Source organism: Ceratina calcarata, unplaced genomic scaffold, assembly GCF_001652005.2.
Source record: "Ceratina calcarata isolate Rehan_Ccalc_2016 unplaced genomic scaffold, ASM165200v1 scaffold180.2, whole genome shotgun sequence".
In the NCBI taxonomy this organism is placed as follows: Eukaryota; Metazoa; Arthropoda; class Insecta; order Hymenoptera; family Apidae; genus Ceratina; species Ceratina calcarata.
In genome coordinates, this window is record NW_017139431.1 from 1333599 (window position 1) to 1349389 (window position 15791).

At 46.0% G+C, this 15791-nt stretch overlaps 1 protein-coding gene and 1 long non-coding RNA gene across 2 annotated transcripts in view; one reads left to right on the plus strand and one right to left on the minus strand.

Moving 5' to 3' along the window:
- LOC108632997 (uncharacterized) overlaps positions 1-15791 on the plus strand; it is a 44619-nt gene that overhangs the window by 14051 nt on the left and 14777 nt on the right. The window contains exon 2 of the long non-coding RNA XR_003388743.1: positions 6181-6209. This is a non-coding gene — a long non-coding RNA (uncharacterized LOC108632997). The remainder of the gene's footprint in view (positions 1-6180; positions 6210-15791) is intronic.
- Positions 13082-14901, minus strand: LOC108632996 (uncharacterized). Its single transcript, XM_018037897.2, has 3 exons — positions 14573-14901; positions 14330-14509; positions 13082-13144 (listed from the first exon to the last, which is right to left on the minus strand). The coding sequence occupies exons 1-3, from the start codon at positions 14819-14821 to the stop codon at positions 13094-13096; spliced, it is 480 nt and encodes a 159-aa protein (XP_017893386.1). The 5' UTR covers positions 14822-14901; the 3' UTR covers positions 13082-13093.

The window sequence follows — 15791 nt, forward strand, 5'->3', positions numbered from 1 at the left end:
CCTACTCCTCCTCCTACTCCACCCCCCCCTTCGGTTCTTCTCCTTTCTCTCTCTTTCTTTCATTCCTCTCGCACGCCTCTTCTTTTCTCTTTTCGTTGGAACTTCTTTTTATTACGGCTTATAATACGCAATATATCCCGGCGTTCGCACCGGAAGATTAATAAGACTGATGCGAGGCATCGACATCCGAATAGAATGGCTTTGAACGAGCGTATCGGACATTCGCCTGTATTTTCGTGACAGCGTCACGACGCCTCGTTTGTCACATTACGAGCCATCGACTTTTCCCCACCATCAGCGCAGCGGCGGCGTGGCGCGCCGCGGACGACCGTGCTACCGTGTGCAATGGAATTATGCAGCCCGATGCATAATTCCGTCGATGCTTTCGCGACCGACGCGCTACCAACTGATTCGTTGGCGTGGTTCAAGCGTGCCTGCAATTCCTACCGATGTGCACGCCGCTCAACGTGTCCCGTCCGCGCTCGTTATCATTACAAGACAGATCCGAGGTTCGTTTGCTGCCCGTCAGATAAGCAACGGATCTGTGTTTAAACAAATTGTTACATTCTACATCAGCTGTAACCTCGGTCTACATTCCGCATTTTTAACTTGTTATCTTCCAATTTAATCGTACTAGTCATTTTATGAAGTCTCGATCTTATCATGTTCTAAGATAAATTTTTGATTTTTATTCACGCACTCTCCCTGATTTCCTCGATTTCGAGAAACTGAAATATTGTCAATAATAGTTGTACGTAATTTGCACATATTATTGACTCGTCAGATCCTTTAGAACAGAAACCATGAAACACTACAACGACGACGACGACGACGTAAACAGTCGAGAGTAGACATCGACATGTGTCGGCGGATTCCTGTTTGGCTGTTCCGTATTCTGGTAGAACTGCTTTCAGGAAGTTGGTAATGCGATTTCAATGATGAATAACCACGTCGAATGATAGACTTTGATTTCATCTATATCTATACGCAATCTTTCGTGGCGAGTTCGTCGTTTGCTCGAATTGACGATTTGGTGAATAATATTAATCGTCAAGGATTGGATCGATTCAATCGATTCAGAGAGTAGTAGATTATCGGCATAGATCTGAGCGGCTTTTCCGTTCGGTCGTCGTCGTCATCGAATCGAGCGTCAAATTCGACAAAGGTGGCAAGAGGGTAACAAGGGAAAGGGTGGGTTTCGGGGGTGGTGGTTATGGTAGTGGTCTGATAACAATAGGTCGCAGTGGTGGTGGTCGCCACAATGCCAGCTTGCCTGACTTCTTTGCGTGTCAAATGACTGAAAAGCCGTGGGGAGTACACGGGCGGGGGTTGTGGGTGGGCCAAGCGGATGGGGGTTGCGGGGCGGAGGGTACACGGTGGTATGAAAGGCGTGCTTTGTTTGGAAACAATGCCGATACTCGGCTACATCCTCATCTCCATTCTTCGCCTTGACGCAGTGCCGCTCCGAAAAGGGTTGCCTTTATTCATCCCTGATTAAAGTTATAGGTTATTTTCGCTCTGTTTTGCGGGGAAATACTTTCTAAGATTTTCACCGCGCCTCTGTCATCGCTCTCGAATTAAAAGCCCGGAATTGTCTGCCGATGCGGCCTCGTGTAATTATCGTTGAATAGAAAATCAACCGAAATCGACCTGGAATTTAAAATGTACATTTCTTTCTCCCACATTCTCAAACCGATGTATCAGCATTCTTAACAGTTCTTCCTTTAAGCAATCGATTGCCAATTCTATTCTATACTCAATTAACATTAATGCGAATTACCGAGCTCTCCTGTGTTTTTCGCGTTCGTTCAATCCCGATTCCGATTCACAACCACTTGTCACCCACACTTTGCGCTGCGAAATATTGAAATTGAAATCAGTAGACATCGTTTCTCGGTCGGCGTATGTTTAGATGTTATTACGCGTCGGTTATCGGACGTGGTACGAGCGCATCCCCTAAAAGAGTTTAATGGACTCGCGCTACAAACGCATGTATTCGTTGGGACTCCGCGGCGATGCCATGGTTGCTCGTCGGACTTGGCCTGTCGGAAATTCGCCCCAACCCTCGGCGTTTTCTGGTTTCAAAGGAGAGTAAGCCTGGTTCGTGCAGCCCGGGAGAGGAGACGTCGCCGAAGGAAAGCTCATAACAAACTATTGAAAAGCCAACGAATGAAAAATCAATGGCGGGTGGGCACGGGCCAGATTGGTCGGGGGATGGGGAATATACGCGGAAGGGAAAGCTACAGGGTGGAAGTTGGGGGTGGTTTGGTGAATGGAATATTATTGGGGCATCCTTTCACGCGGACTCGACGGAAGCTAGAAGACCTCATCTGGCGAGCTGTATGGATGCCGTTCGCCCCGGCAATGTCGCCTATTGAACCGTTGCTTATATATGTACGTATTTACACATGCTCGTGGCAGGTACGCGCGCGCGCGCGCTCGCGTACACGTACACGTACACGTACGAGAGCTTGTTGCACACATCTCCTCCCGCGTTATACTAACACCTTTTCTTCGTCTCCTCGTATGAGTGACTGCTCACCGTGTTTACACGTAGGAATATCTATAAATGTATGTAGCACTGCGCGGCTGTGTGAACGTAGGTTCTTACATTTCATGATTTATCACGCAGCTTTCAGCGGGCCTCAAAGCGTCCTGAAAGCGCGCAGATTGATAAAAGAAATAATAGAGGACGCGAAATAGAGGGACTCGATCTGATACGAGGAAAGAGTGTGAGGGTGGTGGATGCGCATGGGGTGAAGTGGAGGGATGTCGAGCGAGAAAGAGAGGATGAGTTAGAGATTCCAATGGGGTTGAAGCGACGGAACGACGATAGCGACGAGGACAACAGGAGAAAAGAGGGAGGGGGGGGACGTCGTCCCTCTGAAATAGGGGTGGTGGATCCTTTCGATACGCTTCAGCCCGTATCCCTCCACCCTTTTTCCTACTCGATTGCGTGTCTTTATACTCAACTGGCACGCGGGCTCCCCCCGTTCGTTGTCTCGCCTCGCGGCACGTGTGCCTGGATATTCTTCTGGGGGGTAAGCAATATTCGTTTCATTTTTAGTCGCGTTCGTTTCTTTCTTCCTTCCTTCCGCCGCACCGTGACGTAGCGATAAAACATAGGAAACGCGAGCGGAGTTCTTACTTCAGTTTTGTTCTCTTTTTACGTGGTAAAGTTAATCGGTTCGAAGGGAGGCGTTTGCCTCAAGACGCGCGTGAGTTTAGCAGCGTATGAAGACAAAATAAAGAGGCTATACGGGTGGCGGAGGAGCGACGGCGCGGGTGGTTGGAAAGCCGGAAAGTTGCAAATGGGATGAAAGGGGATGGCAGCTCGAGCGAGAGATAGAGAGGAAAGAGGGGAAAGACAAAAGGGGTGGTAGAGAACTGTGAATCCCGTGGCAGCATTGTCACTCCATTCGCCGGGGTTGCAGAGCCGGGGCGGTTCCGACGCCACCACCGCCAACGCTTCTACCACCACCACCATCATCGGCACCCGTGCCGTGCCGTGTTCGCTTGAAACCCGCGAGCTAACCCTGTTTTACTGCCGTCTTCCGGATTGTCTACCGAATCGACCGAAGCAGTTAATTACTCGTTAATGTGCCGCACCGCGATATTATTATTTTCGTATTATCCGGTGCCGCTAGGGTTATCGTCAAAGAGTTATTTGATTATTGGCACCATTACCTCTCAACGACAGACGTGAAAATCGAAGCAGCATTTTGATTTCACATTATTCTACGCCTGATTCGATATGGTCTTGAGGACGATGAAGATATCGGGAGTATCATTAGGGATACCTCTAAAAAGGATGACTTTACGATTCTCGCATTATACAGTCGTCAACCCTTCATTGGGGTCGTTAAAGTGCGCCCTTCGAGGGACCAGTTCGAACGGACGATTTATCATTATCTCGATAACCCAAAGAAGATAAGGCGTTCGACGGGCTGAGTATTGTATTCGGCCGGGTGGTCGTGGTATGATTTACTATTTCCTCGGCACATCTGCTCGCTTAATTAACGTTTCTCCGATGCCATTTCGGAGATACGTATCAACGGTTGCAGTCGCGGTGCGCGCCGCGGAGTCCCCGTTGAAAGGTGTAGCTCGGAGATGTCAGCAGTCGATGTAATTGTGTGTCGCGACGTGCTTTATTGCCGAGCGATAAAATTCATCGACGAGCTTTCCTTCCTTTCCTCGAGGCCGGCGGTTTGATTTATTCCCGCTGTTCGCTGCTTTATTTAATCAGTCAGCTTTGCAGCCGCGTTTCGATTTATATTTTTATACGGTAACAGGCTATGCATATGTACGTGTATAAAAAGAATAAAAGTATTGTCGCTTCCTGCAATTTTATACAAATCTACCTATTCGAAGCCGTAATTGTTGTCGATAAATCATTCGGACTTTTTTTTTTATTCTTTTGTACTCGGGATTTTTGGTTCAATGTAAACAAAATGGAAACGAAATACAAATGGTTACATATATGACAGTTTGTTAGAGCCGTGAAACAGGATCTTCTCGGTTGCGCGTGTTCGAAATGCATCGGCGACACCGTTTCACACATCCCTTCCGCGACCTGTGGCTGTATGCGTGAATGCGCGCAAAGTGAAAACTTCTCGAAATAATGGGTCGGCTGACCGCATTTTTCAATGGCTCGTGCATCGACTCGTGCACGTGGTTTAGGGTGATTACGCGCGGGGTAGCATATTGTGCGATCGTAGGGGTGGATCAACTGGAAGCGTGTTCGGGGGCGTGGTGTCGGTGGTTCGACGGTGCGTGCAGCGATTCACCCTCCGTCTGTCGTCGATCTTCTCTTTTTCTCCACCCTCCCCTTGTTTTCGAAGATGTTCCACTCTCTTCGACGATGTCGCACTCGGCAATAATCACTCTATCAACTTTATGGATAATAATTCGGATTTCCCATGTCTGTTGGGCGAAAATCTTTGTGGATCGTTTAACGCTCTCATCGAACAAATATCATCCCCCGAGTGTACTTTCATTTGAAATCGGAAATTCGACTGAACCGAGTGTCCAGGATAATCCATTGGAAACAGCAGTTCGTCGGGTCCGCGGCACAATGGTACCGGCCGCGTCTAGTCGTCGTAGTATTTTCGGCTACCTATCTCTCCTCGCGGACCACTCATTGTGACCACCGACCGACCGACGTAGCCAGCTATTATGTTTATTAAGTTGCCGGGGTTGGGCCAATTCCGAGAGAGCGAAGGAGTGTTGGATTCGCGATGCTCAGGAGGAGGGAGGGATGAAGGTGGTAGCGGAGAAAGGAGGATGAGCCAGGAGGTGGCTGGTGAGGGTTGGATGGTTTAGAAGCAGGGGGTGTATTGTACCGAGCATTGTCTGCCCCATTGTGTGACATCACGGCCCGATAACTGCCGATAAGACCGCGGCAATGCTCAGCTGGTGTGCACGTGTACGTGCGACCATTTGTGTGTTTGGTTGCGGAGAGAGAGAGAGATAGAGAGAGAGAGACAGAGGAGAGCGCAAGAAGAGGCAGATACGAAAGAAATATAATGTAGGTAGAAGCTATAGAGCGTCGTTGCCCCGGGAGAGGAAAGGATGGCTGATGGAGGTCGAGTGACTTTGCGGGGTACTCGCCCCTTTATTCTTCTGATTCCTCGTTCCTCTTCCGCGGATCGAAATCGCATGCCGCTGCTAAACGCTCGTCCTTTGTGCTTCTCAACGTCCCTGACGATAGAATACGCCGCGCCGGGCCGAGCCTTGAACTGCCGCTGCCGCATTCACCGATACTTCTCCCAGTTATTGGAAAGTGGAACCAGACGCGGTTGCGTGCCACACCAGACCCGCGATTAAGCTTTCTTTTCCCTTGTCGTAAGAACGGAAACTCTCGAACGCTACATTTTCCTTGCCTCGTTCTTCGAAGCGAATTAATTTCGACCATTGACACTGTTCCCGTGCTTTAATTAAACACTTACATCGCTAGCGACAAATTAAGCGGTGTCAGACATGTGAGAAGTCGAAAAATAAATTTTATTCAACGCGGCCAGACGTGGCTCGATCGCGAAACTTAGCGCGACTGATTCGGCGCGAAACGCGCTTTAAAAGGCCGAAGCAGGCATCCACTCGGCTACCTCGAAATTCCCAGCAATTTCTACAACTTTGCTGCTTAACTCCGTCGGTCTCATTAGGATGTGATTTCTGTTCCAGGTGCTGAAGTCTCGGAGGCCCGTGGCGCGGTAAGTGGCACTTTCGCCCTTTTCATTTCAGACAGAGCCGCGGGTGAGTAATCGTTTAAACCCGTGCACCGCGGCCCGTGGCATTAACGTTGGAGAGAAAAAAAAAAGAGTGTCATTGAGAAGGAAGTGCCCCAGACCACGACTACCACCCCCTCTCTCCCCCACACGCGTGCACCCTCCTCTCGTTGACGTTATATTGACCCAACACAGAAGCGTGCATTCATGCCCGGCCGCGTGACTACCGGCCGAATATGAATAACAATCAGAAACTATAACTCCTCCCTCGCGATCTATATAACGCCGGTAATATATGTATACGGTGCCCTTTACGAGCGCGCGGGCATTTTTATGTTAATCATCCAATCGGGGAACGGGCCGGCGATTTTCCCTTCCCCGCTCTCTATTGTAAACAGAAATCGTCGCACGGATTTGTTCCGCGGCGACGCGGAAAAAGAAGGCACATAACGAAGATCGTAAAGTGAGGGATCTCCCACGAGGAGGGTGAACGCGTGGTCCAGCTCTGCGGACCGAATCCACAGAATGGGATGATTGACCCGAGCATAGTGGATTCTTTCCTCCGTAGGGGAAACTTTTTTTACGTTAATACGGAATGATCTGTTGGATCCAGTGACAATTGAAATTCCCGGTGTCCCCCCCATTATATTATATTTTTTCTTTCGACACTCATGAATCCTAATTCGATAACTGCGCCCCAGCATCCTTTTCAAATGTTTGCCAGATTACAAAGACAGCCACGCGCGTCGAATATTTTGCTAAACCAGATTCTGTAGACGGTGAATTGTAAAACGAATCTGCCCTAAGGTTCCGCTTTTCGTATAACATTCCCGCGTTAAGCTCGTCCCAGTTTCGCGCAGCTACGCGATACGTACTCTTCTTCCCTCGCCGCGTCTTAATTCCGCGATTCCGCTGCCAGTTCCGGTTTGAGTATATCTACATTTCGAAACATGGGTTGGTCTCTTGTTCGAGCGGGCATTCACGCGGATTTCTTCATCGGCGTCTGGCTGTCGGGCACGGTGTTCCGCCGTTATACGAAATAGTGAAGCGCACCGCGTTAACCCGCGCTCCGCGCATTGTACGATGATTTGTACGGATTTCAGTCCGTTTGGTGTGTGGGCGCGTACACGCAACCCTCGCCTCGCCTCGAATCGCCTCGTCTTGAGAGTATGCTCTATGTTCTCCCGCGAGAGTAACGCGAATACAGATATAGTCGGACAGAGCGAGACGCGGGTAGGTGAGGAGCGAGAGAATCGCGGGGAGAGACAAGATAGAGGGAGCGAGAGGAACGAGAGAAAGAAGATCGCGGCTGGCCGTTTTGTGCGCACCGCGCAAAAGATGCCTTTGAATCCTTAATTCCCTTTGAAACTCTTATTCTGGGAGCAAAATGGCGAGAACGAACCGTATTCTTCGGTTGAATGACGTATTGAGCGAGTTTTGTATGCCGTTGCGTCCGCGTGTGGCTCATCCAGAGTCTATGCCTGCTTATACGTAATACGTTCTCTCTTTTCTCTTCCTATACATATACGCGCTTCTTGCTGCTGTTGCTGCTGCGAAGGAGAGGGCCGCAAGCGCTGCTCTTTTTCTTCGTTCCTGTCTTTTTCTCCTCGCTTTTCTAACCTTCTTTCAGCATTCCTTCGTTACTTACGTCACGCGGACTTTTGCTCGCGATCGCGAAATTTTTTCCCCTCCAACTATTCACGAATCACGTTCCAATCCTTTTAACGCATGCGTAGCAAAAATTAATTAGGAGCACGCGAAACGAGCGACGAGATTCGTGGTATCATCGTAATTATCTTCGTTATGTGTCGGCTTGAATGAAAGGCAGGGGCCTCGCACTGAGGACGGTGAACGAGAGGGACCGAGGGAGCGGGCGCGGGATCCGAAAGCGACGAGGAGGGTGGGTCGATCTTGCGGACTTAATCGGGCATCGGTGCTTTCCTTCGCGAACAATTGACGTCTGACTTTGACGTGCCCTCTGACACTTTCTCCGGCCTTTCTTTCTTCTTCCTTCTTTGTTCGGTGAGAAATCGGCGGAACGCGAGGCTTCAATCGATGGCCCATCGTTTACCCAAAGATTCCGATTTCTTTGCGAAAAATCGGTTAGGTACTTACTCCGAACTTTTTCGATCAAAGGACCAAGCCGAACGTAATTTTGCACAGCGGTAAGGATTTTCCTTTTGCCCAGTTGCTCTCTTGGTTAACAAGAAGTCGAAGTTTGTAAGAAGCGTGCTGCGTTGCTTATTTCTTTCATGAAAAAAAAAAGTAGTTCTTGTCGCACGGGTTTAAGAATTTAGAGACGTAAAAGGGTAGGTACTTGTTTTCTTCGTTTCCAACAATGTTCTACAACAGCTCTCTTCAACGTTTAATCAAAGGGAAAGTGGGAGTGTTGATCCAAGCGGTATAAACAAATCTCGAAGCTTTAAATGGACTTTTTATCGAGTTTATTTCGAGAATCAGAATTAACAAGTCTGTTAATTCCGTTCTGGCTGGGCTCGTGCGTTCAGCCGACGAATTTCGCATTATCGGCCGAGTTTCTCGCGGATACAATTTCCCAACACAATTTTCTTTTCAGTCGACCGCGAGCGAATCTAGCCTGGCCTGGGTGGTGGGTGGCAAATGGCAAAGGGGTAGGGTGAGAAAGAGAAAGAGTTAGCTTTGATGGAGGGGGAGCAGAGCAGCGCAGCCCATATTCGTGCATTGTGGCACGTTCCATCGCGTTCTCAACTGAACTGAACTCGACTCAACAGTAGAGGACACAATGGGCGGTATGAATAAGTATAACAGACAGACACCGGTACAGACAGACACAGGTAGCTCAGGCCGCAGTATGTGAATGAGGAACCCATTTGATAACACGCCTCCACAGCCACCCAGGTCCATTGTGTCGCTTCCTATTCAGCTGCTCTATGCCCTCTTCTCGTCCTATCCCCTCTTCGCCTCTTTCTACACCCCCACTGCTTCTGCTGTTCCTGCTCTTCGTCACCCCTTCATCCGCCATCTTCCCCTCTTCTGCTCGTTCGGCCCGATATCGCTACGGAAATCTTATCCTATCGAGTCTATACACGCGAAAAATCATAGGGGTATCCGTTCCCGTTTGAACCTTCCGCTCACGAGGTACCGGTTGCGTTCCTCCGTATCTTAGCACTTTGATAACGAGCCAGTAACGAAAGGAGTATGAAAAGAAGGGGGATCTTGCAATTCCCATTTGACTGACTCCCGCTTATTAGGAAGTAGGTGATAGGAAAACGTTACTTGTATCGATAAATCGTGTTATGCTAGATAACATGATTCTTATCGACTTTACCAGTTGAATTATTTCGCGCTTGTGCTACACAAGGTTTACGCTTTTCTTGCGGAGATTATTTCTCTTAATTCCTGTGCAAGTTAACGAGAGGGCTTCGAAAAAGATTCTCATAACCGCGAAGGAATTCCGATAGTCACATCGGTGCCTCCTTTTGATGTCGATTTCTTCGATGGTTTAGATTCAGGGAGACGCGTCAATGCAATCGATTACCAGATGTCTCGGTTTACGTTCTCCGGATGTGGGTCGTTTCACGCTCCGACGTCCGAGTGTTGAGAATTGATCTCAAGCGCATTTTGTTAGCATGCATTGCAAAAGTGTTTTACGCGAACTATCAATGCCGGCTAGTGTATCCGGATGACCCGGTTACCTACATGCATACGCGTTTCACGCAAAGTACGACGTAAAGCGGGGGTTCGACGCGGTTCTCGCGATGGGAACGGATCCAAGATGGTACGATCGAGGATCTGAACATCGCGCCCCGCAGCAACCATCGCCTCGCGTTTGGGACCAGACGCGCGACACTCGAATATTTATCTAAATTGCAATATTCATACGAAGTGGACAGACATTTCGGAACGGTGAAAGCGAGTTTCCCGGGCGCGACCGACGGTTCAAATCGATTTTCTAGGCAATGCTGGAACGGACCGGCAACAATGCTCCGATTTTCGGGATCTCGCTAGCATAAATAGCAAACAGCGAAGGTCCTATAGGTGTGTGGTTTGTTCCCGTGGACCAGCGAACGAACTATCCCGGCGTGCTCACTCTACGGCTCGCTCTCTACGTACGTGTACGTTGTACACCGAGTACGGACAACAATGAGGCAGAGACAAAGGCCAGGTACAATGCTGATGTTGAACTCGACTGATTTCGACGATTTTTGGCCTTTGCATGTGCATCGCGCGTTACTCGACAATGATTCCCGCATACGTAATCATCGCTATGGGCAGGGAAGGCTGGTACACTCGCGAGGCAGTGGCTCTCATACGCGTCCTCCTTTTTCCTTGCGATTCAAACCGCTCCGCGTTTCGGTACCAATCTGAATGGTCCCATCCTCAGCCGTCCTCGCAATTCTCCTCTAACGCATAATGATGCCGCGTGATCGCGATTCCGTCAGCCGTTTATCGCTTTAAATACCACCGGGTAATAATAATTATTGTAAACAATAGTCGATTTATGTCCGCAATAAGCCGCGGCCCCGCCGTCCCGCTACAATGTATCTAATCAATGACAGTTAGTGCCGAATCGACACGGCTATTTAAATTTGAAACTGATAATTACCCGGGCTGCTTAATATTCCATGATCGTTACAGCGTTTCCTGGATCACTGGCTCCATTGCTTTATTGACTTTACACACGATGCATCACCGCCAATAGTCACTCTGTCTTCATAACATGTTCTTCATCATAACAGCTTCGTCTTTTAAAAAATTAGCTGTTACAACGATATGGGATCGTTGCTCTTTGGTAACAAACTCATTCGACAGAGAAATTTCAATCGCTGTGAATGACGTCGAGTCCTTCGTTGGAGCGGCTTAACTCGATTCTTTCGCGAGGGTTTTTCGAGAATCGCGAGCGAAGGGGTGCCGATCGATTGAGCACCCCTGACCGCACCTGAATAGATACATTGTGCCGGGGCAGCCTATTGACGGGCGATTGTTCCCTCAACAATAACAACAATATCTGAATAGTCGTCGTGTACATCTCTCGCGCGCGTTCCACGCACCCACGCACGCACTCGCGCTCGCACGGTTGCATGCGTGCGCGCACATCCCTTTGCACGGTACTCGTACGTCCGCGAGGCGCATCCCTTCACACGTCTCCACGTAAAGTCTCTTTACATGATCGCACGTATATTCTTGCTCCGCGTTATAGGACGCGCTCCTTGCCCCCAATGTTCTCTCGGGCGGGGGTAAATAGTTAATGCATTCACGTATTAGATCTGTGAGATAGTTGCCGAAATCCATACTAAATAATTTTCCATAAAATTGTTTTAGTCGCAAAAATTTTGTAACAATTTCTTATTTCTGAATGAAGTGCATTAATCTGCATCATTCGTTTAAAGATGCCTTCAATTAAGAGAGACACGGAAGACGAAAGAATCATGAGATAAATAATGCTGGACGAGGTCTTTAAATTACTCGATAAAATTCCTATATATACATTAGAAAATGCAATTGTTTTTTGGTAGTGCAATTCAGTATCGTAGTGGAGTAGTTTAAATGTCTGTAAAGATAGAGGGATGCAAAACTGCAAAACATTCATTGGTCGTTGTGATACAATGAATGAAAATCGCATGCTTAACAATGATATAATTTAAATAATTGTGCGTAACACGGCATCGCTGTAAAATATTGTTTATTACCGGCTTATAAACAATGGCTAGTAAAGACTCTGGTGAAATGGCTTCGGTACGATTACAATACTCTGGGAGCGGGCGTTACATTTATCGTGAAAATGTATAAGCCAATCATAATTATAGCGCACTGCCCGATTGTTCATAATATTATAATACGTTACCTACTATATCGTTGTACACGAGAGTATATTCGATGGAACATTTGCCAACAATTTCATACGAGAAATGAAAAGCGAAAGAAATCAAATAATATGGAATACTATGCTATAATCGATGTACTTCGTACTTCGTCATCGATAAAGATTCTTAAATAAAGGATAAATGCTTATAAGTATCATCGAAAAACTCGGTCGTCTTCAATTGCTTATCATATTTTGCTACTACATATATATTATCATTTTTCTCTGCAACGTACAGATGTTTAAATGTTTCCCTACGTTTTGTAAAAAGTTTTATCGTTCTTTCATTCACGTATAATCGCCATAGTGACGTTTCTAAAATCATTTAATAATAGAATATATACTTATCGCTATTATCTGCGTATGCAAATATTGCATAGCAAGAGAATTCGTTTTTATTTTCCTATACAAAAATACATTTAAAAGATTATGTATGTTACTAGAATAAGAATGTATATTATGTGTATTAAATTACATGAGTATGATCATCGCAGCCCGTACCCGGCTGTCGAATAATCTACAATAACTTAATTGTCAGATACACGGCCGCGAGCCCCAGAAATAGAAGATTGGCATAATTGTCTAGGACCATTAACGGGTTAAATAAAAATTGATATTATCATGAGAGATTCGGAAAATTTTTCAACAGGCCCTCGCCGATTATATCTGACAATCAATCATCCAGTCAGCGCGATACCGGCGCAGCGCACAAAAAGAAAAATGAGGGAAAACCGTGCGCAGAAATTCGCGTCGCTTTTCGAACGCGTGGATACACACATTGTTTCGTAGTCTGTTGATTACTTGTTAGTACGGAGTGGGATTTTCGCGCACTTGGTACCAAATGCATAGTCGTTTTTAACGTGCCATCGACGAGACACCTCACCGCTGCCGGTACTTTCAGTGAGTTCGCCTTGACTAGATTTTGTCTCCAACCGGCCGCCGCTTGCGTATCTATTTATCACAGTTAGTTGTCCACAACCCATGACGTCGTTCCGTTTTCGTTGGTGATCTCGGAGTCGATGTATAATTAAAACAAGTACGGCGACGGTTCGCAGAAGCCGCAGTCCTTACAAATTCTCTGTGAACATTCAACTAATGTTTTAGCTATTTAGAAACTAGAAAACTCTATGCTAAATGTAAATCGGAATAACACTAAAATTGAAACAAAAGAATTCGTTAACTTCCACAGTGCCTTCTATGATCTAACGTTTCGTCGTCATGTACGTTTACTGCGAAACTCGTATCGATTTTGTTCTGAATTTTTTCGGCTCGTGACAAAATGGCCTAGTTGTAACAAGGACGAAGAGGACTGATCGAATCTGTCAAATTCACGAAGATTCATTTGGTTCTTTTCCGTGCTTGCTTATTTCATCACTCGACTCTTACATTTGTGATACGCTGTAACGGAAGAAATTCACGATGCAAAACTTTTTAAAAACGGAACGTTACCGTCGAGTTCATAATATAATCAAGGACGTCCGGATGCCAGACCTCAGAAGTAAATTTCCAAAAGTACGTTGCAGACAAATTCAATTTTATCATTCTGTTGAATTGCTAAATATCACCCGTGCGTTCGTTCTTAGGGCATCAGAGAAATAAAACCGTTCTCATTTTTGGAACATTTTCAATCACAACCTATACTCAGCAAAATCTCCGTGGTTAGCGCAAAGATAGCGCAGTTTCCGTACAGTCAGTACTGGCGAAGATCTCCCTTAAGGTACTGGACCATTGGTTTGATCGTTTGTTTGCCTGCTTTTTACCAAATTCAAGCAATGACGAATACGAGGACGAGTCCAGGGAAATTAGACGCGAACTTTACAAGGGATAACGTAGAAGCACGAACAGAAAGTGGCGGGCCGGATAAGGAAGGAAGTATTCCACGTGGTAGCGAGTGATTCGAACGGAAACACCTTCGAAGACATTTCCTTTGACGCGTTTCTTGAAGGTAGGACGAGGATGGAAGAGGAATTAAGCGTAATTATAGCAAGAGACTGTTAAAGGAGACTCCAAATTACTTAGAATAATTTCGCGCATCGGAATAGTATAGTATTTACATATGTATGTCTGTAGGAATAGTCGAGGCTTCGAGAATAAGTAACAAATCGGTTAGACCGTCGTTACTCGCAAAAACGTTTATCTGTCGTGTAGTATAATTCAATGTAGGTGTATCGTTTGATGTAATACGTAAAATTGTTGGTATTAAATGTGACATTATAGAATGTACTTTGATCGTTTTCGGTAAATAGAAAGGGTATACGCTTACCGTTGGGTAGTCCTCCGTCAGACCGTATTCACCTAAACGAAAATAGACCGATCTGTTCTCCATAAAGCTTTTGTAATCGTAGCGAGGCATTGTCGGGACTCTCATCTGCCAGAAGGGTTCTCTGATGTTCGCACCCAAATTTAAAATATCTCGTTGTTTGTAATAGATTCGGAGAGGTGGCTGAAACCATACGTAAATCCAGACGTATTCTTAGGTTTTGCACGTTGCTATCGAATCGCATACCTCGTCTGGTTTTCTGGCTGATTCGTCGGGTGTCTCTGGCCTGGACGAAGTCGGCGTTTGTTCCGGTGTCAATGAATCTGTCGAGGGAGTAAAGCTACAGATTCCACTCGATTCGCTCGCGGTGCTCGGTGAGATCGGTGCGTAACCAGCCAAAGTTCTCAGACCCTGTTCGTACAACAGTCTGGCTCCCATGGAAGCGAAATGTTCAGGCTCGAGGCCGGATAAAGGAAGAGCTATCGTTAGTGCCATTTTTCACTTTTTTCTTTGATCCGATTCCTTTCGAAATTCTTCTAGCACGCAAACTTGAATTGTTCTTTCTGGCTGTTAATGATATACGAATCTCCTCGCTGATTTCTCTCAGATTCTAATAATTGTTCAGACGATGGAGTCTGTTACGACGTCAACTGACAACTACTCGAAAGTCTGGTAGACTCTTTTTTTTACTATAACGTATTATTCTTCGTTTAAATGTATATGTGTGTTCTATGTAATACGTGTGTATATTTGAATCATGTAAACATGACCATTTTGACTTTGAATCACTATTGTGACTGAGTAGCAAGATCGTGACAAGTAATAATGCAATATAACGTATTACCAATTTAATTCCACTTTCTACGAAATTACAGGTATTAATTTATATGATTTATAGAAGTATTGTTCCAAATTTCGCTTTCATGTTAAATATTTGCCTTTGTTTCGTAATGTTCATCCTGTTTATTTAATCATGAGAGATTTTGTTTTCTTATTTCTTTATTTTTGTAAATGAATTTTTCATCAAGGAATGCGCCAGCATGCCGAAGGCAAGCTTGAGTCGGCAGTTTAATGTTAGAGACAATATTTAAGGGGTGCAAAGGTGAAAGGGTACCTATCTTATCGGCAAACGCATGCTATCGTCGGTAACAAGTTACCTACCATCTCTCTCGCTTGGCGAGGGATGTTATGGTAGAACACTTCCATTACCGACTGTTGCTTTTGAATCAGAGGCTGGTATTCAGAGTTACTTATTTTTAAGATCGCCTAAGTATTTATCCCCATATTTCCCTTGTTGTGTACAAGAAACAGAGATTTAAGCAAATGTTTAAGGCGATCTTAAAAATAAGTAACTTTGAATACCGGCCAGAAAGAGTAAGAGAAGCGGAAAGAATTCAAATTCGATTTCACGATTATTAAATTGTTAAACTTAAATCACATAAAAGTAGATTTGTGATTTTAAGAA